The 27,791-nt window shown below is 39.0% G+C and overlaps 3 protein-coding genes across 6 annotated transcripts in view; 1 reads left to right on the top strand and 2 right to left on the bottom strand.

The window, feature by feature from the left end:
• LOC132095397 (ras-related protein Ral-B) overlaps nucleotides 1–27,791 on the top strand; it is a 100,742-nt gene that overhangs the window by 57,192 nt on the left and 15,759 nt on the right. Inside the window, exon 1 of one of the 3 annotated variants that reach the window (XM_059500329.1) lies at nucleotides 26,785–26,942. The exons of 1 other annotated variant lie outside the window; for it this stretch is intronic. The gene's annotated coding sequence lies outside the window, so the exon portion shown is untranslated. Of the gene's footprint in view, nucleotides 1–26,784; nucleotides 26,958–27,791 lie in introns of those variants that run through there. One more of the 3 variants, XM_059500330.1, reaches the window with a different exon arrangement.
• On the bottom strand, nucleotides 96–7,235 carry LOC132095395 (inhibin beta B chain-like). Of its 2 annotated transcripts, XM_059500328.1 has the most exons (3): nucleotides 6,705–7,233; nucleotides 6,277–6,600; nucleotides 96–1,932 (listed from the first exon to the last, which is right to left on the bottom strand). In XM_059500328.1, exons 2-3 carry the CDS (start codon nucleotides 6,458–6,460, stop codon nucleotides 1,151–1,153), a joined length of 966 nt encoding a protein of 321 aa, XP_059356311.1. In that variant the 5' UTR covers nucleotides 6,461–6,600; nucleotides 6,705–7,233; the 3' UTR covers nucleotides 96–1,150. The 2 variants fall into 2 exon arrangements, with proteins under 2 accessions (XP_059356311.1, XP_059356310.1); XM_059500327.1 differs by having other exon boundaries at nucleotides 6,277–7,235.
• LOC132094775 (actin-fragmin kinase-like) lies at nucleotides 10,119–24,579 on the bottom strand. The gene is made up of 8 exons (XM_059499419.1): nucleotides 24,387–24,579; nucleotides 12,640–12,838; nucleotides 12,438–12,520; nucleotides 12,034–12,112; nucleotides 11,717–11,763; nucleotides 11,534–11,654; nucleotides 11,202–11,382; nucleotides 10,119–10,820 (listed from the first exon to the last, which is right to left on the bottom strand). Exons 2-8 carry the CDS (start codon nucleotides 12,800–12,802, stop codon nucleotides 10,235–10,237), a joined length of 1,260 nt encoding a protein of 419 aa, XP_059355402.1. The 5' UTR covers nucleotides 12,803–12,838; nucleotides 24,387–24,579; the 3' UTR covers nucleotides 10,119–10,234.

Genomic DNA, 27,791 nt, shown 5'->3' with positions numbered 1-27,791 from the left:
CTCTTTGGTACAATTAATTAGGTACAATACATTTTTCACAAAATTCAGTTTAACTACAAAAATAACATTTTCGATGGCAGTTTTTTTTTTGTGTGTTTTAACTAATCCCGCAACTTTTCAGTGCAAACATCATAACAATCATCCGCTTTGGAAAGCAAGCGAAAGACCACATTTCAAGTATTGATAAAGAGTTAAACACAAGCAGAAAGAAGAATTCAGTTTGTTTGACATAGTTCAAGATTATTATACATTGCATAGTTCGTGTGGCACTTTATATTAAAAGGACTAAGGGCAAGGGTAGGTCCACCTCTATGTACCCTTTTGAAGGCTTTGCAATATGCAAGTGCTTTAAATTGTGCATTTCGAGAGTTTTCGCAAGTGCTGTAACCCCTGTAAACCAGCTGGACAGAATGGAAGCAGCTCCACGGAACAAACACTGCTGCGAGCATTTGTAAGCCACTGAAGTGTGCAGATGAAGGAAGCGGAGAAGTTTGCGCTGTACCGGTTAGACCTCAAGATCTAGTTATGCAGTCTGCTGCAGTCAGGATGTGCACATATTATTAGTAGAATGGCAGAAGTGGTTTTAGTTTCAAGATGTTCTTGTCCAGAGGTGCTTACAATTTGAGTAGAAGCCTCACAACAGAGATTTAACAATGCCGCTGACAACTAGAGTCATTGCTGTGGGAATGCCTCTGGGAACGACTGGGAAGATGACACGTGCGGATTTGGAAATCTCCATATCAGCTAGAATGATTTGTCATATTGTCTTTAGCTGTTGAAGTGCTGGTGTTCTGAAGTAGGAGATATGTCAGTGCTTGTACAAAGGGTCAAAAGGGTGAAACCAGTTTGTCTAATTTTTTCTGTTGGAGAGGAAAGTATTGGGCCATTTTTTTTAAGTCTAGAAATGGCAAACTAGAGATAAACCATTTGGTGTTCCCTTTCCCTTATCATCCCAAAGCCTTTTGTTGATTAGAAGGACCCACCTGTCATACAACTGATGATCTACTGCTTGATGCACACACACACACAAACGTGTGTGTGATTGTACTTTGTGAGTGCACAAATATTAACAATCTATATGTATGGGGTTCAAAAAGACCATAAATATGACTGTCACTGCTTTCGTATTATGTCTTAACATGGATTTTTCTCATGCACAGCCACACTCCTCCACGATCATGTTAGGTACATCACGCTTGACGATGTTGTACTCGTCATCAAAGTAGAGCATGGACATGGTGCTGAGTTTGGTGGGTATGCAGCAGGAGTTGACCGAACCAGGACTCATGCCTCTCATGCGGTACTGGTTAACTACTGCTGTGTGAAATGATGAGGCAGAGCCTGGAACACCTGCCATGTAAGCTGGGCAGCTGCCTTCACAGTAGTTCCCGTAGTACCCTGCTGGCGCGATGATCCAGTCGTTCCAGCCAATTAGACGGAAGTCAATGTAAAACTGCTGGCGGCAGCACAAACCGCCATTGGTGCCGTCGCACTCCAGGCCTCGCTTTCGGATGCGGTGCTTGCTGTCTGCCTGCTGGGCACGGACCACCAGGAATGGACGGTGTGAGGGATCACTTGGGTCCACCAGGATGGGCAAAACGTTGGCAGCCTCGCAGCCCTCACAGTGAATGTCGAGGTCTTGACGACGACCCCCTTTTGCAAGCATTTCCCGCACGGCCTCGGACACGGGGAAGGTGTGCCAGCCACTGCGTTTCAACTCCACACGCTTTTCCATCATGGGCCAGTGCACATTCTGCCCACCAGGCTCATAGGAGCGCACCCTCACGGTCACCTTTCGCCGCAGTCCTTTTTCCTGAGTACCTGGCAAAACCTTGAAGTATAGCCACAGGTTTGCTTGCAACACATACAGGTTCTGATTCCCCTCATTTGAAATCAGGAAATAGAGGCTGGACTTTGATGGAGTCACATCGTCTGTAAAAAAACAAACAAGTTTGTTAATTCTCAAGTAGCGACACTTTCTTACAAAAGAAGCTTGTTTATGGCTTTTCTCAGCCCAAACAGGTTGTGATTCTGCTGTTGACTACCTCTCCTTGGCCACATTCGTTGACATAAACCACTTAACTTTTCCAGATAGACTAGATGCCAAAGTTCTGGGCCCAAGTCCAGTTGGACTCATAGTTTGGGCTGAAGATGCTGGGCCGGGTGGAAGGGTGGGGGGTCGGATGTGGGCCTTACCCCAGGGGGTTCATTGAGTTCACAGGGAGTACTGTGAAAACCCAGAGCTTCTGGAGCCCATAGACTGACAACACAATGCATTGCAAGAGGTATTAGGAGACTGCTGTGGCACAGCCTAGCATTGAGCGTGTGCCCTTAAAATTAGACACATGATGAGGCATTGACATCACACTGGCCAGTTTCTAAATGCAACTGTGTAGCAAATTGTATTTAGAAAGTCCAAGATACAGAGTTTTTTTGTTGTTGTAATTTGATTGTATTTATTTTTTGACCACCCAGAAAATTTGAAATTCACATGTGACTCTGAAAGTTGCACATGAATCACATTCACTGTAATCCTGATTGGAATGCCAGAGCTGTTTAATATTGGCAGGGTTTGAAATAGTAAAACCATGTTTGCCAACAGATTAGTTTGGTTTAATGTCAACAACTTGCTACAAAGGGTGGCTTCTTCACTTGACAGCCTGAACTCACATACAGTAGTAGTCACATATGCACTCTCTCTAGATTGAAAAGACTTGAAAGCATGTTAAAAAGCTACAAATCAACCAGTAAATATCTGCATTATACAGTTTGCTATCAACTTTCAACATTTTGTTATAGTTATTCTAGCTGTATAATATTATTAGCCAATTTTTTTCTGGTGAGGGTGTTTTTAGACAAAAAAAAAAAAAATTCAGGTTAAGCTAGTTAAGATACCTAGTTAAGACCATCATTCAAATGCATATGTTGGTGACAAGCAGTGCTGTTTTTTTTTAACAAGGCTGTCAAGACTCATTTTGTTGGGAACCCAGCCCTTTATATCCCACAGTGCGCACACAGTCAGAGTTCATCAGTGACAGAAAATCAAGCCCTGGAGAGGTGTCAGGTGTGAACAAGTATGTCCTATGATGATAGGGAACACATTCACTAAACTGATTACTCCACAATTTTACCTCTGTACCTGCCTTTATATGCCCCCTGGATACAAATATACTTGTATGGCCATGTGCTCAAGTGTTTCAGAACCTGTCTCAACAGCTCCTGCTTAAAGTGGATCTAGTCAAACAAGGCTTTGTCCACTCTGCATTTTTCCAAGGCTGTGTGAACAGGTAACAGAGATGTTGTCAGTGTGGTGGGATACTTTATCTCCATAAATATCAACACTTTTCTACATTTGAATTGTTTTAACATATTTGCATAGTAACAAATGATTTGTGGAACACTTCAAAAACGTATAAGATTTAATATTTGACTATTTTGAGTTTACCTTGCTTCTACTGCATCCTGTGGTTCCCTCTGGCTGTTTAACTTTTATCATCTCTGTGCAAAGGTATGGAACCTGACAAATATTCATTTTAGCTATGCATACCGTAGGTATTTTTAGTTTGCTGAAATTTTTATTTTGTTGTCCTGTCAAATAGAGCATGGGCAAATGCACTTTTGACAAAATGGGCGTTAGCTTTGTTTCTGTAGATTGCTCTTATGCTTTAAATGCTTAATGTGAACTGCTTGTTGAAGATCAATAAGATCAAGACCATGGCATGCTGCCTGATTAGATTTTGACTGTCTGCCAATCAGTTAGCACTACAGGGTCTAATTTCCTTGCTTGGATCGAATGTCAAAAAACAAAGATTTCCATTTTCAAAGATTCAATTTGGCTCTTTGACCTTATGGACACTGTGTCATGCCGAATAATGTCTAATAATGAAGTCTTAATACCCCGTGCTGAAATGGTCCAGAAGAGTTCAAGAAGTCAGAATGGTTACACTGACAAATGAGAAGCGAGCATCTACCGCTCCGCTCCTGTGGCTACGGGACACAAAATACTTCTGAAATGGCCCATAGGACAGTGTCAATAGAGACCTAAAATTGGCAGCCATCCTGTCCTGTACCTTGGCAGCCCTCTTCTCATTGCTCTCCTAAAGCATGGAGCCAGATAGGAGCCACCTTCTGGCTTGCGGTCATACCATATAACAGCAGGGAAGAGCATGCAACACACGAGGCAACCCAAATGCCTGCTGCTGCAGTGATTTGCACATTGCATACTTCACAAATTCCTCTTTTTGTACCTCAGCAGAATGGATCTAGGGTTGTCCTAATGCTATACCCTGGCTGGCGGCCTTCACTTGAGGGGTTAGTGCCAGCTGGCCTTGTGGCAGATGGGGGTCCAGAGAGCCAGTATCATAATGCACTGCTGCTTACTGGTTCAAAGGTGTGGTGAATAAAAGGGGACACTGCAAAGAGGCCTGGTCGAGCTTTGATATTTGAAATGCATTTTCAGAGTAGGATATAAGAAGGCCATGCCCCCACCCCAGCCTCTCCGTCACCCACAACGACTCAAATGTCTCATGCATTATTCTGAGTGATTTCTTTTGTTTTCTTTTGTTGTTTTTGTTCCCAATGTTGACATATTGGGTTTAGCAAGAACGCACAGTACTCTCTCAATAATTGCCTTCTTTTGTTGCACTGTCATGAGTGCGCTCAGATCCTTCTTATTGGAGCAAGAAGATCGGATAATGTCCAAGCTAATTGTGCTGCACAGTGTGTGAGACTGGAAGATAAAGAAGCCAGTTTTACAAGCTTAAATGTGTCAAACTGAGATATTGGAAAATTCTATTTAAAAAAAAAGCAATTATAATTGTTGGCATATCTGCTTATCCTCTGTCCTTCCTAAAAATTCTGATAAATTATGATTGTCTATATACAAAACTGGATTAAGGAACACTATTCACTGGTAGCTAGTTGCTTATTGGCACATATTAATATCTTATTCTGCATGACCATATTCTAGAAACTTACATTGATGGCTTAATGACATCATTAAAAAGGTGCAGACTGTTATCAGTGTTTATTTCCATACATTCTCCTGCAAATTGAACTGCACCATAGATTTATAATTGATGAACTGGTTAATCAAATGAAACCCAGAGTTTCATCACTTTCCATGCTTTTTGACCAATGAATTTTCATGACTTACTCCAGCATTCAGGGTTACTGCATAAGTATTGTATTGTATTTAATATATATATATATATATATATATATATATATATAAAACATTTAATTTACATTGATTATATTACATTTTTCAGACCTCATATTTCCAGTTTGTTCATGACCATGGAAAAACTGTAATCACTTCAAAGAAACGTGTACTTAAAATAAATAAATAAATAAAAGGCATTCGTTTTTATTGGTTTTAACAAAATATTTTATGGCTGTATTGTCTGTTAAAAGGCATGATAATGTTCTTGCCCTCTTATTAACAAATTATCTGTAATACTTTGATTGCCAGTTTTTGATGCTATCTTTGGCGTTCCCTGGGAAGTTTTAGGATTTTAATTGCTTCAACAGCCACCTAGCAAAGGTCATAATTTGACAAATTACTTATTTTCTGTCACCATATCTAATTATATGTTAAGAGGGGATGATTTGTTCTAATTGCTCCAGTTACATAAAATATCAGATCAAGGATGTAGGTCTCATTAACCCTTAAAGACCCACTTAATATTCTGTACTGTAATTTACTGTATTGCATTCGCATAAAAAAAAAACTTATTGATCAATCCTTATTGATGTGATTCAGATCTAAAAATTATACACACACACACACACACACACAAATAATGCAAAATATGGAACTATGAAAATAAGTTTATCAAACCACTGATTTATGAAGTCCCCTCTCTGTTCAGATGCTGCTTATGAAGGCAGTAGGCATCTCAATAGGTAACTGACCCCACTAAATGTCACAGCTTACTAAAGTACACAATGAAGTCATCGTTTACTGACACTATTGCTAATACTTTGGAAACAAAGTAGGCTATCTGACCTGTAAATTATGTATTTGACTTGTAATATTTGTACATCCTGTGTATTCCAAACATGTTTTGTGATAAATAAACAAACGCCCAAAAAATAAATTTACTCCATAAATTTAAGTTAATAATTTGTACTTGTACGCTTAATTATGCTCAGCTGTAGTGACATTATGCAGATGTTGCAAAATATAAAATATGCTTAAATATAATTATTTTAAGTTAACTAATAGATGGTCAACATTTCTGGAAGATGGAATATTCTCGATCTTGTACACACCTGACTCGGCAAAACTGATTATTTCCGACGTTTCTTCTTGCACCTCGTTGTGGGCAGCGTGTCCATCAAAGTTGGGAATTTCAACCCTCCCGTCCTCTCGAACTTTACCCGCGTGAAGTTTGCGAAGCGCCGTTACCATGGCAGCTTTGGGAATAGGATGAGTGATATTTGGTCTCTCTCTCATCTGCAGTCGGTTCAATATGTGCCTTTTAACCGCCTCCAGAAAGTCTGTGTCCAATCGGCCCGACTCATCCGGATGCCCGAGTCCACAAGAGGCACACTGTGACTCCTGAGACACAGTCTCAGCTCCCAGACTACACTGAACTGAGAGTATGCAAGCCATTAAACAGGTTACAGAGAGGATGGGAATATTCATTTTCTTAAATAACGTGTCCATACAACAAACAAATCAGTTCATGAATTCCTACCGTAAAACAATTTGACCTATAAACAGTTCAGAGTTGTACTTCCAACAACCTCCTTAGACAGATGCCCATTCATCATCATGCTCGCGTCTCTTTTGTGAGACGTTCACAGAAAGTGTGTGTTTTATCACCCAGTAAACACATTGAGTAATAATGAGGGCTAGTCTCGAAACCGTCAGTCTTTCTTGACGCTAGTTAAAAGCGCGAAAAGTCTCCCCATCTCCAAGGGAACTGACACATGGACGCGCGTGAAGAATCAAAACAAACCGGTTACTAATCTTGTGTTATTCCTTTAAAGGTCAGTGTAGTCAAGAAAAACCTTTCTTGTTTGAAGACAAAATGTCACTCTTTGTCTTTCCACCGGATATCAATAGCTCGTGCTCATCTTCTCTCAGTAATAGTGTTGTGAATGGTGTATGTCCTCGCGTATATGTCTTCAGCCTCGGGAGAGATCTTGTCCTTTGGTCTTTTCTCTCGTGTAATCACGACACTACAGCACCTCGCGCTGAAACTTTTTTATACTTCAAACCACGTGGGACGCTCAACCAACTGCGAGCGAGAGCTTATGCGCTAAACAGGTTTCGCTCACAGAGCCGCATCAGTCCCAAAAAAAAAAAAAAGAAAAAAAAACCGACCGAGCATGACCGCTGGATCTGTGTGTGACACTTAAGAGACATTTAACATCAACTTTTTTCATTGTGAAACCATAAGACTGCAGGGCTTTCATACCGCAACAGAAATCGGTTTCTTTCAAGAAGCATAATAAAACATTGAAGCATAATATAATTTGCCAGTACTTGTTTTCACATTAGTTTACACATCAAGCTATTATTATTATTATTTAACGTACAGAGCAAAACGTTTATGGTTTCATAATCACTCATTTCAGACCGTTTCTGTAATGATTAATATAATCATTCAGGCACTTTTGCGACTTGTTTTAAGAAATTCTCTCAAGTGTCGCTTTGTTTGCCAGTATATTTCACCACTGGTTCTCAAACCTGTCCTGGAGTACCCCCTGTCCTGCACATTTTGTATGTCTCCCTCATTTATCAAACCTTATTCAACTCATCAGCTCTTATTGGAGACTGCAAGACCTGAAGTGGGTGTGTCAGATATAGAGAGACACACAAAACGTGCAGCCCTGGGGGCACTTCATGGAGAGGGTTGAGAACCCCTGCAGTAGGCTATTGATCGACTTTTTGTACTGCGGATAGGAGGAGTGCATTGGCGACTTTTTTTCTGAAGTGATATGACGCCCTCTATCGCTTAAACAAAATAAATACACGTTGCATTTTCTGGGCATCTTCTATGAGCACATCTATCTTGAGTGGCACATTTTAATTTTGGGATTCTTTCTTTCTCATGGAAAGTCTTTAATAGGCTAATTGTGTCTTATAAAATCTGTAGTATTCATATATATATCATCATGAATATTAAGTCTATATTTAATTATAATATACAACTTAATAGTTTAATGGGTTTGGTTTCTGTAGCCTCATTTAAATAAATAAAAAGATTTAAAACGTTATTTATTTAAATTTTTTGCAATTGTAGTTCTTGTATATTTATGCTGCTTCTCTGCAGCATTAAACAGACTGGATAAGAGAGCACCTTTTGTTAAGAATATGTATGTGCCACTTTTCTGAAGATATACCAGTTTTGCAGTCTAAAGTGAACAAACCATGCCTTCATACAGATTGTCTGTCTGTCTGTCTGTCTGTCTGTCTGTCTGTCTGTCTATCTATCTATCTATCTATCTATCTATCTATCTATCTATCTATCTAACACGTTTTAGCTATATATGTTAGTTTGTCCTAAAATAACAATTAATTTTCTACAGAATGCAGTTAAATACAATTTAAAAGGACACTTTTTATTATGATCCCTGTCATGTGTTCAGTTCTTCTGAAACTTCTGTGACTTGAATGTCTTTCCATGGGAAAATCTCTTGGATTTATGTCACATTTTCATAATGGAACATTTTTATATAAAGGATACTGATTATGGTAAGTATTTGTTTAGCCTACAGATGTGAACTATATATTTCTGTCTTTTGTTTCAATGTACAAATAAATAAATAAAGGTTAGAATAACCCAGATGTGTTAAGGAGATTGTTGGATTAATTTATGTGTATATGTGCAGTTGTTGAATTTTAGAGTAGCGTGAAGTCTGTCGCCCTCCAGTGGCAGTAAACACTACATGCATGTGATATGTAAGTACAGGTCAGTGTTTAACAATTAGTGATTACAAGCACAGGTAATTCCTTTTTTTAATTAGTTGTATGTTGTATTATTGTAACATTTTCTAGCTATTATAGTTATATTTAGTACAACGTTTATTTATTTATTTTACATTTATTTATTAAAAAACATGACACTTTAACACTCTCTGTGCTATTTCTATTCTACTTGTTTTATTGATCATAAAAATGACCCTCTAGCATTCTGTAGTCTATTTCAATTTTATCTACTTGTTTTCTTTTTATTCAGGCATATTATTAAAAATGACCCTCTAACAGTAGCGTTCTCTATTCTTTTGACTTTTCTGTTTATTAAAAAAATTACCCTCTAGCACTAGTTTTCAGGTTTTTTTTTTCTATTATATCTACTTGTTTTCTTTTTATTTATTATATATAAAAAAAAACTTGCTATATTTACTATGTCAGACTAACCAATACTTTTCACAGCATTTACATATTATTAGGTTGTCTTGTTGGTTTTGATTGCATCTTTTGTGAGCCGCTTTGGATAAAAGAGTCTGCTAAAAGACTAAATGTAAAGTAAATTTAATACAAATATGCTATAAATGTAGTTTTCTATCCATATCTGTTTTAAAAACATTTTTTTAGCAATCCAAAAATAAATACAGTCTAATGTTGGTTTTAACATTGGCTCACATTTTTGATTGTTGCTAATGGATTACACATTACTCGTGTAATGCATTACTTATTCAATAATTTGAGTGCAGTTATCCTGAAACAATGCAAAGGCAGGGGAATGAACGTGTTATGACAGTGATATACATGGATCTAACAAAACACACACATTGATTCCAAAATGATCACTCGAGCAGTTTTGACCATTATTTCACATTTAGTGGAGATTCTTTAATATAACATTTTGATACATAGTAAAATAATATGACATATAGTGAAGTAAATAAAACCCCTAGTTGGTGCTTTTCAGTCAAGTAAATAATTACAGACACTGTATAACAGGGATAGGCAACTCCGGTCCTGGAGGGCCACTATCCTGCAGAGTTTAGCTTCAGCCCTCATAAAAACTCACCTGCCTGTATCTATCTAGTAATCCGGAAAACACTGATTGCCTTGTTCAGGTGTGTTTAATTAGGGTTGGAGCTTAACTCTGCAGGATAGTGGCCCTCCAGGACCGAAGTTGCCTATCCCTGCTGTATAAAGTGTGTACATGACTGAATTCAATTGTTTTCCCACAGGATATAGAAAGGTATTGTTGCTAAAGGCCATTCATTTCTCACAGAGAAAGTAGAATGCACTAAAAAAAAAACAGATTTATGCCATTGTCATATGCCAGACTGAAATCACATGCGGTCCTTGTAGAGGTTTACCTCCCAAGACTAACAGCAAGTCAGGCATATGTAGAAACATGGCATCCTCAGTTTCCTCTGCCAGATCACCACTATTCCGCTTCTCGCTAATAGCCTCCTGGGTGAGACAGGTTCCTTTCAGCTTATTGTCTGTCACTGCAATACTTAAATCTGACAAATACTTCTTTTTGTCCATGTGGAAAGTCTGGAGCTCAATACAGGGCTCTTGTAAACTGGCGCGGGATGGTTGGCACTTGTTTTTAAATGGTCTTAGCTGGTTATAGATGTTGTGCGAGTTGGGAATTTTTCTTAAATAAATGCTGTTTGGTGATGTTGGCTGGAAACTCTGGCCTATGCCAATGCTGCAGTGATGGATCCGGCACAGAGAGGGGGATCCAGGCAACAATCCTAGCTTCTTCCAGGTTTTTGTTGTCAAGTTGAACCTCCACAAGCTGCTCTGAGGAGAGCTCTGGGTTTCCCCACCACCAAAGATGAGCATGCTGTCCTTAAACAATACAGCAGAGTGACCAACCAGCCTGGAAGGACCTGAACTGCAGAGTAAGAGATCATAGAAGTGTTAGTGTTTAAGTGTGTGTCTGAAGGGGGAATAATTCAATCAAAAACTAACATTTGCTGAAAATGAAACCACCCTCAGGCCATCTATAATGTAGATGAGTTTGTTTGTTAATCAGAACAGATTTGGAGAAATGCACTGAAGCATTGCATCACTTGCTCACCAATGAATAGGTGCTGTCAGAATGAGCATTCAGCTGATAAAAACTTCAACTTACTAATTACATCAAACAAAACTCTGAATATCTTTAAAATGTTTGTAGTTATAAACTTTGCAAAGTTGGGCCAAATCTGTTGATTACTTATTTGACAATCAGGGTTTATGGGATGGATAGATAGATGTTAATAAAGAAGCTGACTGGAAATTGATGCAGCTCCAGGTCTGACAGGCAGAACTCCAGCTCCACAGGTCCTTCTGTTCCCTCAGGCCCTGCAGGCCACCGTAAAGGTACATAGAGTCCTGGTATGTCATAGCTGAGTGACCATGTCTGGGACCAGGCCCACCTTGTACACTGCTTAGGAGCGACCACACTCTGGAATCTAACATGTAGAAAATATCATTATTTGGCAAGGTCATTTAGCAGTATGCACAGTACATCATACAGAAATCCTACACCTTTTCACTTACATATTTAGTCTTAGAAGATGTTTTATAAAAACCATAAATCCACTGCTATGTAATAATACTCACCAAAATCAAATTTCCAGAATTCCTTTGTTGATCCTCTCATATCAATGTATCCACCGTAGACATACATAGATGACCCAAAAATGACAGCACTGTGCCCTTTTCTGTTTGCTGGTGTCACTCCCTACAAATACAGTTCACTATAATAAAAGGATCACCTTTCAGCTGAAAAAAAAAGATGTTTACCTGTAAAGTTTCACTCCCTGTTTTCCAGTTAATCCAGGAATCTTTTACTGCAAAGAATATAAAACTGAAAATGTGAACGAAAAAGTGGCATATTACAGTGTAGTAAAACACAATTTGTGTTCATGCAGCATAAGTGCTAGCTATATATATATATATATATATATATATATATATATTAACTGAAATTTTAATAAAAAGTCAAGTACATTTTGCATTTAAAAAAAAATAATACTTTTTTTTTTCTGGTGGGATCCGACTTTTTAGAGCCCCACTGAACATGCATTGAATTTAAAAATAATAATAATAATAAAAAATACCTGTATCAAACACCCAAAGAGGCATTTTTGATTTAGTATAAGATGAATCTTGCATTCCTCCAAAGACATACAGAAATCCCTAGAAAGTAAAATTATGAATTAATTTTTTAAAAACTTTTTTTGGTGCAAATATTTTTGACTTAAGTAATATGTGGAAACAATCAAATATATACTGTATGATATGACCCTTTTAAAAAGTATAACATTGTTTTTTTTTGGCCATTTTTGTATACTTTTTTGTATACTGAAGTATATATATATATATATATATATATATATATATATATATATATATATATATATATATATATATATATATATATGTGGAGGACTTGGAATGCAGTGTATGATTTACATGGACTGCAAAACATGGAATGAATGAATTGTGTATTTATTGCAATTACCTGATATGCTACCATTGTGTGCTCCTCCAGTTCTTCAGGTGCTTCTTCACTATTACAGGGAAGCTCGGCCCACTTGTCACATACTGAAAATATATACATTTTCCATAAATTATAGTCAATGCAGCAGGAATCATACACTATGCAATAACTAGCACAAGTGTACAAAGAAGCAGGCTGCCGCAGATAAATAACAATGACTTACCCACATTATATTTCCAAAAATCTCTCAGCAAGTGTCTTTCTCTGCCACTTAGTACGTAAACATAGCCTCTGTGGGCACAAGATGCATGCTTGTAACGATCACATGGTGCAGGGCAGTGCTGAGGCACTGAGGTCCACAAACAAGCACCGCTCCCCTGGTTCATGCTCAGGCTCTGAGAGTTTCATGCATGGGCTAATCTCTGTGAAGAAAAGCAAGCATGAAATACATCAATAATTCCTAGAATAGTACAGAAACAGCAGATAAGAATATTGCAATGAAAGAAGTATTTATTATGGAGTAAAGTAATACATTAGGTAAGAGATAAGCAAATATTTGACTAGAAAGCAAGTATGTCTAGTAAACAACACTGCAGATTTTGAACCATATAATTAAAAATGATTTCATACAGTTCAATACACAAGTTATGGAAAAAAAATTACATTTAGACACAATATTGCTATTTTGTCTATTTCCCCAATAAAAATAGAGCTACAGAACTGATTGAATGACTCAACAAAATAAATGATTTGACTCACAACACACTCAGTTACTTGTTGCCATCTACTGTGTGATTTATATATAAAGTATCAACAACAATAGAACCAAATGGGAGAGAACTGTCAGGATACTTCCTGTTTAGCACAAAAGAGGACAATAGTACAAGAGGAATGCCAAATCATTGTTCTAAGTGTGAAAACATAGCAAAAGTGACACAGAAATTAAAAAACAATGGGCTTGCAACTAGGGATATGCCGGTATCACATTTTCATGTTGCGATTAATTGCTAATGCTTTTATCACGGTATCGCGGTAAAAGTGGCCATAATACAGTATAACAACTTTTTTCTTATAACAAAAATAACTGAATATTTAAATACAATAAAGAATAATATATAAAGTTAAACGTTTTGCACAGATTAAAGTGCAAAAGACCAACAGGTATCACTTTACAATAAGACCTCATTAGTCAACCTTAGTTAATGCATTAACATTCACAATGAGCTATAGTTACATTTGCTACATAAGTTATTAATCTTTGTTAAAAAAATAAATAAAATACAAGTCTTAGTTCATGTTAGCTCATTAAATAACACGGTTGCAACTTTCGATTTTAACAACGTGTTATTAAATATTGGAATACCTAAGATTGATGAATGTTCAGGAGAATTTTTCATTGGCAGTTTATGTTAACTAATGAATTAACTAATGTTAACTAATGAAGCCGTAATGTAATGTGTGAATAAACAAAAAGAATCAAAACACTTTCAAACAATATCTTGGGCATGTTGTATTCCCGATTAAAGTCTGAAGATGAAGTTTGAAAATGAATACCCTATTAAGTCTAAATATTTAAGTATCTGGCGCTGTGAGGAACACCATAGCGAATCCACAAATCTGAATGGCTATTTAAATCTATTTAGAAAGTAGCAGCTGCTTCATTTATGGGGTTTCCAGGGTAATGGCTGCATTTTCTGTAGTTTAGCACCGCCTGCTGTCAGAGAGTGAATGTGCTTTCATTTAGCGTGTCTTTCATGTGTTCCCCCATGTGCTTCTCATGCATGCTTGTTTACATCTGAGCACACACATGTCTTTCAAGCAACATAAATCGGCTGGGAAAAGTATTCTTAAAATGCATCCCAAATTCTGAATAATTTATAAGTATAATTATTCACGGTATTCAGAATTGCCCACGATAACAATATTGTGCAACATTACCGTGACATATCGCATTACCAAATACCGGCAGATGTCTAATCCTAACACATGTGTAATGTGAATGGATTTACAGAGGCCCAATAAAAGTCTTGCTGATGCATTTTGGACCAACTGCAGACGGGCCAGGGAAGTAGTGCTCATTCCACAATAAAGTGAGTTACAGTAGTCTAACCATGATGATATAAATACATGAAAGCCTTGACGAGAGCAGCAATGCAGACTTTTATATACATATATATATATATATATATATATATATATATATATTTTTTTTTTTTTTTTTAATTATTATTATTATGTACATTTATAACACTATACTTTGTATTATATCACATTTGTATCAAATTACAAAAAACTAGTTAATGCTAATGCTAGGCTGTTTTAGGATCATTTGGGAGGGATGCTAAATTTGGCATTGTTCTCTCTTCTGACTGCTGTTATGACCAGGACGTATTGCATGCTGTGGATGTGTTCCTTGTTGTCTCCTCTCTAACAGGATTGGTCCAAGGCTCAATGAGGGACTGCCAGTGGTTGGACCAGAGACGGGACCTGTACTATAATTTCCCTGGATCTCGCTGGAGGGTGCTCTCCCTTTTTGCTCTCACCTTTTTGTTGTCAGCCATGAGCAATGTGCTGTGTGTATCTCTTTGTTTGGACATGCTGACTGCTGTGTGTTTGTTTAGTGGTAGTGAAATTGCTGTTAGATCTTAAGTAATTAACAGAGTGCTGTTAATCACATGCTTTATTTTGGGAGAGCTTTATGACTTGAACCCCAACAGTTCAGTGTTTGTTTTTTATCCCACACATGAGGCCGTAGGGGGTGAGTGCCTTCTTTGTTTTTGTAGGCCATTCGGCCATTACCCTTTTCTCATGTTTTTGGATAGGTAAGGAGTGAGGTGAGATTGTTGTATTTTGGTTTCTTTATTTTGGATGCACTGGGAAGTTAGAACTGTTTTGTTTATTGTTTTGGCATTTGCTCACCCCTGAACATTTGCCTCCACTTCTTTATGTATTTTGTGATTGTTTGTACTCTACTAAATTGCTACTGCATCAGATTGATCCAAAAATCAACTAAGAGAAAAAAGAGTACTTTAACAGCTAATCATTGTGGTGTAATTTATTTTATATATTTAACCTTTATTTAACCAGGTAAAATCAGTTGAGAACAAGTTCTCATTTACAACTGCGACCTGGCCAAGATAAGGCAGAAACAGTGTGACAACACAGAGTTACACATAGAAATAAATAAATATCCAGTCAACAAACCGATCCCTATACAACATACAAACGTAATGCAAGGAACAATATAATGATGTAGCCTACACATATACACCAAATAGACCTTAAGAGCTTAAAATGGAAAATAAAATATAAAAATTCTATAATGCACCATAACAGGGCTGCTAACAAGAGCAGGGATCAGTAAATAATTTTGAAATCTGATGCTTAAAGTTACCAAGGGATATCGGTACTTCTATTTTTAAAGATTTTTGCAATTCATTCCAGTCGTTGGCAGCAGAGAACTGGAAAGAAAGGCGGCCAAAAGAGGACTTGACTTTGGGGATGGCCAAAGAAATATACCTACTAGCACGCGTACTACGAATTGAAGTTGGGCCTAAAAAAAAAAATTGTTTGGTTCCGGTTTCCGACCGACCCTGTCAATTTATGTGCGACCCAAATTTATTTTATGAGACTAGGGAAGAACGGTCTTTCACACATCGTTAATTAAATTACAGTTTCCTTTAAATGCTGTTTTACACTTAAGTAATCCGTTAAAAACCATTAAGTATTGCATCAAAACCCTTTAACTGTCAATTCCTAAAGTGAGCTATAACTTAAGGTTTGGAAATCGTAACATTAAGAGAAACACGGGGGGGGGGAGAGGGCACTGACAACATGCTGACAGACAGGACATTAACATTACCAGCTTACTTTTAATATGAAACAAAGTCTCATTTGGTTATTTCACCTTTCAAATGTGGTCATTTTTTAAAGAAATGTAAACAATAAATACCGTTTTGTGGCTCTTGAATGTGTCGAACAGATCGCTGTAAGTTAGATCATCAGTGTGACGAGTGGGGCGGGGCCGAGGGACATGGGAGCGAGGCCGGGGGAGTGATTGGAGATGAGCTACACCTGTTCGACCCACCGGTCTCGAGGCCCATGGAGGAGATGGAAGGATATAAAACTGGAGCGACGACAGTGAAGGACGAGAGAGGACCAGGCCTGGGCTTTTAGTTGTGTTTTGGTTTTTATTTTATGCGCACCAGTCGTCCGTGAGGGGCTGGTGCGCTGTTTTGTGTTTATTTTGTTATTAAAATGTTTTTGATTGTCCGCCGGTTCCCGCCTCCTTCTTCCGGATGAATATGAAGGTTGATATTTATTACAGTGGTGCCGAAGCCCGGGAGAAGGAGGGACGCGCTGCTGAAGATCCCTCGCCGCTGTGGTGAATCCGCGGTGCCATCGAGCTGGCAAGGAGTGTGCCGCCATGGACGCTCGAGGCGGTGGACTGGAGCGAGTTGCCGGGGACGGGCGAGCTCGCTACCGGCCGCCCACGATGTGGAGAGACGGCTGCCGTCTGTGAGGGAGCGGAGGAGTCGGCGCCGTTCGCCAGGTGGCCGGAGCCTGCTGCCTCCGCCGGAACGGGGAGGAGCAGGGAACGGGGGACTCCTGCCGGCTGCCCAAAACCGGAGGAGCCGTCGCCGTCCACCGGGCGGCGGAGGAGTGTCGTGCCGTCCGCCGAGGGCCGTCCAGTGCCACCGCCAGGCACCGCGGAGGAGATCACCCAGCTGGTGGAGGGCCGAGCAGCGGTGCGTCTGGGAACCGGAATTTTTTTTCTTTTTTTTTTTTCCTCTCTCCCCTCTCTCGTCTCTGTCGCTCCTCCTTCCATCTCCTTTTCTCTCGCCTCGCCTGTCCTACCCCCAGGTTCCCGCAGGTCCCCGGGAGCGGCCCCCCCGGAGGGAGGGGGGGGGGGAGTAGAGCGCAGTCTCGGGAGTACCCCCCGGCCTGCGAGGGGCGATGGGGGTATGTGACGAGTGGGGCGGGGCCGAGGGACATGGGAGCGAGGCCGGGGGAGTGATTGGAGATGAACTACACCTGTTCGTCCCACCGGTCTCGAGGCCCATGGAGGAGATGGAAGGATATAAAACTGGAGCGACGACAGTGAAGGACGAGAGAGGACCAGGCCTGGGCTTTTAGTTGTGTTTTGGTTTTTATTTTATGCGCACCAGTCGTCCGTGAGGGGCTGGTGCGCTGTTTTGTGTTTATTTTGTTATTAAAATGTTTTTGATTGTCCGCCGGTTCCCGCCTCCTTCTTCCGGATGAATATGAAGGTTGATATTTATTACAATCAGTTAAAACTAACTGATCGTCTCTTGCTTCTAGTTAATTTATAGCATCAAAATCAAATAAACCACATAAATGAACATAACAAAGAATGTTGTTTGACTACAAAAAGATGTCTGTACACTCCGTTTTTCAAGTTCAAATCCTCCATGTTAATCTACTATGAGATCGCCTGTCAAACTCCCGCGAAGGCTTTTTGTGTGTGTGTGTGTGCGTTTAGCGTGTCTATGGCAACAACAGACTTTAAACGGGAATACAGAATCACTGTCGTAAAAGTACCGGTACACACATTTAAAATCAGCGCGCGTGTGTAAAACTGCCACTGGAGAAAAAAAAAAAAAATTAAAAAAAAAAAAAAAATCCCTACCGACCAATGACCTCAACTGACAACCAACCGGAACCAAACTTTTTTTTTTTTTAGGCCTTGCTACCGTGACCAGTGAGTTGAGATATGGAGGGGATAAGCCTAATAAAGACTTATAGAATCAGAATCAGAATCAGAATGAGCTTTATTGCCAGGTATGTTCACACATACGAGGAATTTGTTTTCGTGACAGAGCTCCGCAGTGCAACATAACAGCGACAGAACAAAAAACACAATAAGGAATAAAAATACAAAAAAATACAAATAGGTGGGTAAGGATTGCCAATATACAAATTGACAATGTATGGCAGGTATATTAAAATGAGCATTTATGTATGTACATGTATATTATGTGGAAAAGTTTTAACTGTACGCTAAGTATGTGTGTTGGATAAATAAGTGTATGTGTATATAAATATAAGTAGTGTAGTGTGTTCCATGTATGTACATGTATATTATGTGCAAAAGATTTAAGTGTACGCTAAGTATGTGTGTTGGATAAAAAGTGTAGTGTATATAAATATAAATAGTGTAGTGTGTCCCACAGTTATTATCAGCTGTTCATAAGATGGATTGCCTGAGGGAAGAAACTGTTCCTGTGTCTGGTCGTTCTGGTGCTCAGTGCTCTGTAGCGTCGACCAGATGGCAACAGTTCAAAGAGGGAGTGTGCTGGATGTGAGGGGTCCAGAGTGATTTTAACAGCCCTTTTGCTCACTCTGGATAAGTACAGTTCTTGAATAGATGGGAGGGTTGTACCGATAATTCGCTCAGCAGTCCGGACTACCCTCTGTAGTCTTCTGAGGTCAGATTTAGAGGCTGAGCTGAACCAGACAGTTACTGAAGTGCAGAGGATGGATTCGATGATGGTGGAGTAGAACTGTTTCAGCAGATCCTGTGGCAGGTTAAGCTTCCTCAGCTGGCGAAGGAAGTACAACCTCTGCTGGGACTTTTTCACAATGGAGTCAATGTGAATGTCCCACTTCAGGCCCTGAGAGATAGTGGTGCCTAGGAACCTGAATGACTCCACTGCAGTCACAGTGCTGTTCATGATGGTGAGTGGGGGGAGTGCAGGGGGGTTTCTCCTGAAGTCCACAATCATCTCCACTGTTTTGAGCGTGTTAAGCTCCAGGTTGTTGAGAGTGCACCAGACAGCCAGCTCTTTATCCTCCTGTCTGTAAGCAGACTCGTCACCGTCCTGAATGAGGCCGATGAGTGTGGTGTCATCTGCAAACTTCAGGAGCTTGACAGAGGGGTCCTTAGATGTGCAATCGTTAGTGTACAGGGAGAAGAGCAGTGGGGAGAGAACACAGCCCTGGGGAGCTCCGGTGCTGATTGTACGGGTGCTGGATGTGTATTTTCCCAGCCTCACTAGCTGCTGCCTGTCTGTCAGGAAGCTGTTGATCCACTGACAGACGGAGGTGGGCACGGAGAGCTGAGTTAGTTTGGGCAAGAGGAGGTTTGGGATGATCGTGTTGAAGGCAGAGCTGAAGTCCACAAACAGGATCCTCGCATAGGTCCCCGGTCTGTCTAGGTGTTGCAGAACATAATGCAGTCTGATGTTTACTGCATCGTCCACAGACCTGTTTGCTCTGTAGGCAAACTGAAGAGGATCTAGCAAGGGTCCAGTGATGTCTTTCAGGTGGGCCAGCACCAGTTTTCAAATGACTTCATGACTACAGACGTTAGAGCCACAGGCCTGTAGTCATTTAGTCCTGTAATTTTGGATTTCTTTGGGATAGGGATGATGGTGGAGCGTTTGAAGCATGAAGGGACTTCGCACAGTTCCAGCGATCTGTTGAAGATCTGTGTGAAGATGGGGGCCAGCTGGTCAGCACAGGATTTAAGACAGGCTGGTGTAACACAATCTGGGCCTGGTGCTTTTTTCCTTTTCTGCTTCCGGAAGACCTGGCGCACCGCATCCTCGCTGATCTGTATTGCAGGTGTGGGGGAGAGGGGGGATGCAGGAGGTGTGAATGGTGAGAGCGCTTGATTGGAGAGGTGTTCAGGGTGGGTTGCAGGAGTTGTGAGTGGTGTGAACGGTTGTTTGGAGAGGCATTCAGGGTTGGTTGCAGGAGGTGTGAATGGTGAGAGCGGTTGATTGGAGAGGCATTCAGGGTTGGTTGCAGGAGTTGTGAATGGTGTGAATGGTTGTGTGGGGAGGCGTTCAGGGCAGGTGATGGGTGTTATTTCAAACCTGCAGTAAAACTCGTTCAGATCGTCTGCCAGTCGTTGATTCTCCACAGTGCTGGGGGGTGGTGTGTTGTAATTGGTGATCTTCTTTAGAGTTTTCCACACTGATGCGGAGTCGTTCAAAGTGAACTGAGTCCTTATTTTTTCAGAATAATTCCTCTTTGCCACTTTGATCTCCTTTTCCAGTGTGTATTTAGCCTGTTTATACAAGACATTGTCCCCCTTCCTGTAAGCATCTTCTTTGGCCTGACGGAGCTGTCTGAGTTTTGCAGTGAACCACGGTTTGTCATTGTTGTAATTTAGTTGAGTCTTGGTAGGAATACACATATCCTCACAGAAACTGATATATGATGTTACGGTCTCTGTGAGTTCATCCAGATCGGTGGCAGCAGCTTCAAAAACACTCCAATCAGTGAGGTCAAAACAAGATTGTAAATCCTGCTCTGCTTCATTAGTCCATCTTTTTACAGTCCTTAATACAGGTTTTATAGATGACCAGGAGCCAGTGAATTCGGCGGCGAGTATGTAGTGAGGGCCAGCCAATAAGAGAATAAAGATTGCAATGATGAGTAGTGTATGGTGCTTTGGTGACAAAACGGATAGCACTGTGATAAATTACATCCAGATTACTTAGTAGAGTTTTAGAGGCAATTTTGTATACAACATCACCAAAATCAAAGATCGGTAAGATGGTAAGCTTTACAAGGGCATATTTGGCGGCATAAGTAAAAGAGGCTTTGTTGCGATATAAGAAACCGATTCTAGATTTAATTTTCGATTGTAAATAATTAATATGAATCTGAAAATTAAGTTTACAGTCTAACCAGACACCTAAATATTTCTAGGAGTCCACTTTTTCTAATTCGGTCCCGTCAAGAGTAGTAACGGTAATCGGATGAGCAGCTGTGGGCAGTGTACGATTAAAAAGCATGCATTTAGTCTTATTAGCATTTAAAAGCAGTTTAAGGTCAAGAAAGGCATGTTGTATGGCATTAAAACTAGTTTGAAGGTTAATTAACACAGCGTCTAAAGAGGGTCCCGATGTATATAAAATGGTATCGTCTGCATATAAATGGATTAACGAATCACCAGCAGCACTAGCAACCTCATTGATATATATAGAAAAAAGGGTTGGCCCCAGAATTGAACCCTGAGGCACCCCCATTGAGACTGCCACAGGACTGGACAACATGTCCTTTGATTTTACACACTGAACTCTGTCTAAAAAATAATTTGAGAACCAAGCAATGCATTCTCTTGAGAAACCAAAGCTGTTTAGTCTGTCAATAAGAACACAATGATTGACAGAGTCAAAAGCCTTGGCAAGATCAATAAAGACGGCTACACAATAATGTTTACTATCGATAGAGGGTATGATATCATTAAGTACCTTTAGCGTGGCAGAAGTGCATCCATGACCAGCTCGGAAACCAGATTGCGCGGCTGAGAATAAATGGTGGAACTCAAAATATTTTGTGATCTGTTAATTAATTAGGCTTTCGAATATTTTCGCAGTACATGACAGAATAGATATAGGTCTGTAACAATTTGGATCTGAAGTGTCTCCCCCTTTGAAGAGGGGGATGACCGCGGCAGCTTTCCAATCTTTGGGAATCTCACATGATACCAACGAGAGATTAAATATGGTGCTAATAGGAGTCGCAATAATTTCAGCTGATAATTTTAAAAAGAAAGGGTCCATATTGTCCAGCCCAGCAGATTTATAGGGATCCAGATTTAGCAGTTCTTTCAACACATCGGCTGTCTGTATTTGTGTAAAAGAAAAATGAGGGGGACTTAAACAAGTTGCTGTGGATGGTACAAAACTCTTAGCCGGATCAGAAGCTACATTAAAAGCTACATTTATGTTGCGGTTCTGACCTAGACCGGGGCCTTATCAGTCTCTCTCATTTTTTTTTCTTTGATTGAAAGTTGTTAAAATGCTATCGTACAGTTTTTCTTTTGCTATTTGAGCAAATGAGAATGCAACACATATATTTATGGTACTCTCCCATTCACTGCTCTCGATGTTTACCCAACTATGACAAATTCCGCTGCTGAGAAACCTGGAAATGTGAAGAAGGTTTTTTTTAAGCTACATACAGCTATCTTGAGGCTTAACTATTTCTTAAAATTTTGTGTGTGAATTTTTTCCAATCAGTGACCTCCATTTAGAACAGGAAAGAAAATGTTACTATTGATTGCACTGTACATGCAATTTATTTTTTTTAATTTATTAATTTAAACTGTACTATTTTTTAGGTACTTTTTTTAATAGTTCTAAGATATTTGAGTCACATTTATTTGTATACAGTTTTGTCAAGATGTAAATGTTTTATTTTTTGTAACAGTATTAACACATGACAGTTTCCATGAATGGGATTGTGATGTGCGGTACTGACTATTTAAGGTGATTATTTATTACAAACTATGGATATTGTTGTTGTTTATCAATAAACAATGTTTTATATGCATGTCTTAGTTTTTCAGTGTTTTTCTGTAATTATTAAAAATGTCAATAGCAGGAAAAATAAACTAGTGGGGGAGGGGGGTTGTGGGTGTGAATATTAAAGAACTGAAATTAGGGAAATGAGGCCTTGAAGCACCCAGGGTGGTTATTGGCCATTTTTTAATAAAATGGTTCCTCCAGGAACCGTTAAAAGTTCCTTAGAAAACCACCCCTTTTAGAATGGAGCCTAGAGGTTTTACAGAGGGCTCCTCCGCTGTGGCAAAGTGAAGAACCCCAAAAGGTGCCTCCAGGAGCCTTTAGTTTGTACAGGTGTAGGCATGATGAAGAGGATATCGCTCCCTCTTTTGGTAGGCCAAAGTACTTTCACTTTCACAATGAAACACGCAGCATCTCCACAGCATGGCTGCAGTAGCAACAACAATACTACAGCAAGAATAAAAATAATGCCTCCTTTTTTTACATGAACATTTGGCCGGTGTTATGCAAATCTTCCCACACAGTGACATAGACATGTGGGGCGTGATTAAATGAGGCATTTAGGGGGGGCGTGGACAAGTCTTAAACTTTAATAAAGAATATCTCTTTGGATTTGAGACTTTAGACTTTGAAACTTTACAGATTTTCTTTATGCACCAAGAGCTTCCAAAGAAAAAGGAAACATTGAAATCGCATCATATTATCCCTTTAAGAAATTTGATGACATCCATAACAAACAAAAAAAAAATATTTACAAATGTTAACAAAATTGGCTAATATACTTATTTTACAGATATTAATGGCATATAGCCTATTTCTCTGTTTTTATTAAGTGTATGTTTTTTTTTTTACATCTTTCCATTAATTGTATTAGTAATCATTAAGAAAATACATCTTTTGCATTTATTCAGAAGGGGTGTACTGCACACAAGAATTAGAACAAATATATACGTTCACCAACTGAATGGGACACAAATGTAATTTCCTGTTGTTTACAGACAATAACAAAAAGTTTGCGGGATACCTGTCCTAGCATGTTACTGTTGAAATGTGTTTGGTTGTGGTTTGATATCTGAATACGACATTTCTTTTTCAGCATAGCCTTATTACACGAAGTATTTTTATTTATTTTTAAATTTGAACTGTTTTTTTTTTTTTTAAATCCCTTCCAACATGCACACATCACATAAATCCACAACCAAAATGTGACATGGTGACACATAATGAGGGAATAATAGTATTTAGTAAACATTTAGTAATCAAGTAAACGTTATTTTACATACAGTATACAGTAATGCAAGAATATAATACGTTACCCTTTGCTCATGCTCACCACGTCCAAAGCTGATCTGGCCGTAGCCCGTTATAGCTAACGTTACAATCATTCGTATTTGGAATGTGCATATTAAAGTAACGCTAAGAAACACTGTTACCTAATAGCTTTACTGAGGTCGCTAAATAGGCTGTTTGCTTGCATCATAAGAAGTTTATATGTGAGTGTTCATGTTGAAGAAAGTCCCGACAGTGTCACATGACCGCGAGGAAGAACTGCTTCAAAACTTGAAAGCAACGAGCGGTTGATAGAGGTCCTCAAAACACAGAATCGCGAGAGTTTGTTATTTCTGCTGACTGTGATATAACCGTTTAGACTGAGTTTGTTAGTAAATGTGGTATTAAAACTCCTTACCGCTCAAAATCGTCGTTGAATGTCTGCCCTCCCTTGATCTTCATAGAAAAGATATGCGATGATGATGGGTTTAGCTGCCAGTGCCAGTACATGAGAAGGAGGGGCGAAGAAGGATCATCTGTGGCTCTCAAGGGTCTCTGACTGTAACTGAACACAACACTATAAATACTCCCACTTTTAAAACAAAACTCTCCGGCACGACGCTAAGCACGTTTATATTCAGAGCTGGGTAGATTACTTACAAACTGCAGTCCGTTACTGATTCCAAATGAACGTTACATGATAAAAATTGTAGTTAACAGGGGCGTAAATCGCGGGGTGGTCAAGGTTTCCCAAAACTGGGGTGTGTGAAGGACCTGGGGTTTGTGAGCTAATGAAAAGCTAATAATTAATGAAATCATAAAAATGTAAAATAAATTATTTTAAAATAAACATCAATCAAAATAAAACACTTACTATAAATAATGTTTTGTTAAACTGCATGTCAGGTAAGCAAATTTTAAAATATGACAAAGAATTAGGGAGAATCAATTCATTATTTCTGAATAATTGCTAAGAATATATGTAATCATTAAAAAAGTAGGCTAACTGTAGCCTACACTGATTTTAAGTATTTTAAAATGTAATTTAATCTGATTACATGAATTTAGTTTGTGGAATCTGTTTACGTAATACAGATTACATGTAATTAGTTACTACCAAGCTCTTTTGGTTTTTTAGGCCTATTATTTATATATCCTATTTATATTTTGCATATAATTTATTCAAAGCTTTTATCTGAAGCTGTGTAAAAATTTGAACTTGTAAAATTGCTGAAAACATTAAAGATTTATAAGATATAGGAGGTACTTGGTATGCTTCTTCAAAACATTCAACAGCATTAATCATAAACAGGACACATTCCAAAGGAGAGAATTCACTGATGTTTGTAAGTGCTGACTGCAAGTACTGACATTACACTCAGTGGACTTTATGATGTACATTTTCAGCCTGAGGGATTTTTCAGTATAGTTACTTTAACCAGCAGCGTTAATCACTAAACTTCTATCACATGTCTTTGGCCCTACAAGAGGAAATAATGTTTTAGGTTATGTTTATGTCAAATAGCCTATGTATGTTTTAGGTTAAGCAGATCATAAGAGTCTTTCTACTGAGTTTCTGTTTCCTTGCATAAGCAGTTACTCCAGAAATGAGAGAACGTAGAAAAAGGAATACAAACATGTTGAAACTTGTCATGTGTGAGGACCTAGATGAGTACTGTATGTTTCATTTGTCACATGCTGTTTCATTAAGATGGTGGTGTAGTAGCCACACAATTACTCAACAACCAAGAGGCCTTAGAATGCAGATGTTTTCTTGCCTATGCATAATGCCTACTGAGCCACTTCAGTGTGGATGATTAAGAGGGTCATCCACCTGGCCCTCTCACGCTTGCATAATAAAGGCACATGTCATAATGCTGTTTACTGATTTCAGTTCTTCATTCAACACCATCATACTTAAGACACTTGTGAGAAAATACTCCATACTTGGACTTAATACACACTCTGTAACTGACTCCCTGACTATCAGATTCACTTAGTCTCCTTGAGCAAACCTCATCCACTCACAACACTAGAACTCTTTAAAACTGCGTTTTTAGCCTTTAATTAAACAGTTGAGAGGTTGTGACAAATTCTTAGGCCGTGCTGCAGAGCCAACAATTTCATAATGTAAAACAAAAGAAATGATTGTTTACTTTAGGAAGTCATCTCCAGCTTCAGTTTCCTCAGAAGACTTCTCCTGTAACCAGAACACCTCCTTACAAGACAAGCCCAACAAGTACTTTATTTTCGGTGGTGATTCAAACAAACTGGCATGCTGTTAATAAAGTGTCTACATTTGATATTGTTACTTGTCTATATATGAAATTGTTAATCAGTTTTGGTTTTCGTTAACTCATACATTATGATTGATTTATTTAATGTTTAACAATAGGGGGCACCAGCCTACTAATTTAGTATACAACACTTTTTCTTACACTTTATATAGGTCTTTATAAATGAAAATATATGTCTTCACATTTTTGGAAGTGGTAGTCTATATGCCAGAGGGTCCCTCATGTCTGGGAGTTTTTGGCATAAAGGTTTGAAACCATAAACCATAGGCACATAGATCCGATCATACAGTAGAACAGTTTTTTGTTGTTTCTGTTACTTTGTAGTCTAAATGTTTCCACTGAGGTAAATCATGCATGAAGATTGCAAACTTGTGTATGTATGATTAAAATTTGCTCTTATGAATACGGTATTTTTCCTTTAAAGTCATAATAAACATATTATGGTATCTCCAGCAGCATGCCATATGATCTGTTAATGACATCATATCCGTCCCTCACCCAGAGGGTGGAGTCTACGGGTAGCGACATCATATCCGGTTCATTTGCATGTCCTGAGGGTGGGGTATATGGCAGCATCGACAGATTTAGAGAAACTGCGGGTTGTTTGAGTCGGAACAGGCGATTAATGCGTTCCTCAAGATAGCATAAGAGACCGTGGAGGACAAAGTCTCCGAGAGGTAGTGTGTCTTTATGTATGTCCCTGGTTATTCATTGTTATGTTTGTTTATGAATTTAAAAATGATCCCTTCCAGCTCGAGCTTTTTGTCACTGGTCGACAGACAGTTATTACAAGTCCCTACGTGCATATTTTACTCTGAGAAAAACGTCAGGTTAATGAGACTTACAACTGTGATGATTATTTGGCAGTAAGGGTTATTTTGACCCAGCTGACGGCTGGTCACGAGAGACGGGCGTTTCTGCGGATGTTGCGCGTGTTTGGTTGATGTGGAGGTTTATTTTCAGAGTCCCAACGTGGATGTTCTGCTTATGGCGTGGATGTGTATGAATCAGAGATATATCAGGCACTTTTGCATGTTTCAATTGAATTGTTTAGCTTTTTCAACAAATAAGGTGAAATGTAGGTGTTAATACTTATTTCTCATTAACCTCAACATTGCTCATTAACCTCACTGGGTCAATTAAATATTAGCCTCTATGACCTTATTTTCTGTTTGGATTCTCAACCTGTTTTAAAAAGTGGGACATGCCGAAGTGTCTTTTAAACACTTAATACACACACACACACACACATTTTTTATTTTTGGTAACGTTACACCACCATCATGTCTGTTGTGTGGGAAGAGTTGTTTACTCCTCCTTCAGGAACTTCTGAGCCTTACTTCCGATATTCCCCTAATAATATGTAATTATAAGTGGCATACTGGTAAAGATGGAGCACATTAAGGCACTATAGTATGCAGGCCCTACACGTATTATTATTATTATTATTTTTTTTAATAACCGTGCATCTCAACTGTTTGCCATTATATTTGCACATTACAATCCAGCTTTGAAATCATTTTACC

The sequence above is a fragment of the Carassius carassius genome, chromosome 19 (assembly GCF_963082965.1).
Source record: "Carassius carassius chromosome 19, fCarCar2.1, whole genome shotgun sequence".
Lineage (NCBI taxonomy): Eukaryota > Metazoa > Chordata > Actinopteri > Cypriniformes > Cyprinidae > Carassius > Carassius carassius.
Note: the sequence above shows the minus strand (reverse complement) of the source record. Positions and strands in the feature narration are given on the sequence as shown.

Excerpts from the sequence above, each read along its gene's own strand:
- LOC132095395 (XM_059500327.1), bottom strand. The coding sequence starts at position 6,673 with ATGGACACGTTATTTAAGAAAATGAATATTCCCATCCTCTCTGTAACC. Across the intron at positions 1,933-6,276 it reads AATCAGTTTTGCCGAGTCAG|ACGATGTGACTCCATCAAAG; the intron begins GTGTGTACAAGA and ends GTTTTTTTACAG.
- LOC132094775 (XM_059499419.1), bottom strand. The coding sequence starts at position 12,802 with ATGAACCAGGGGAGCGGTGCTTGTTTGTGGACCTCAGTGCCTCAGCAC. Across the intron at positions 11,383-11,533 it reads ATTCTGGAAATTTGATTTTG|ATTCCAGAGTGTGGTCGCTC; the intron begins GTGAGTATTATT and ends TCTACATGTTAG. Across the intron at positions 10,821-11,201 it reads TGGAGCTGCATCAATTTCCA|TTCAGGTCCTTCCAGGCTGG; the intron begins GTCAGCTTCTTT and ends CTTACTCTGCAG.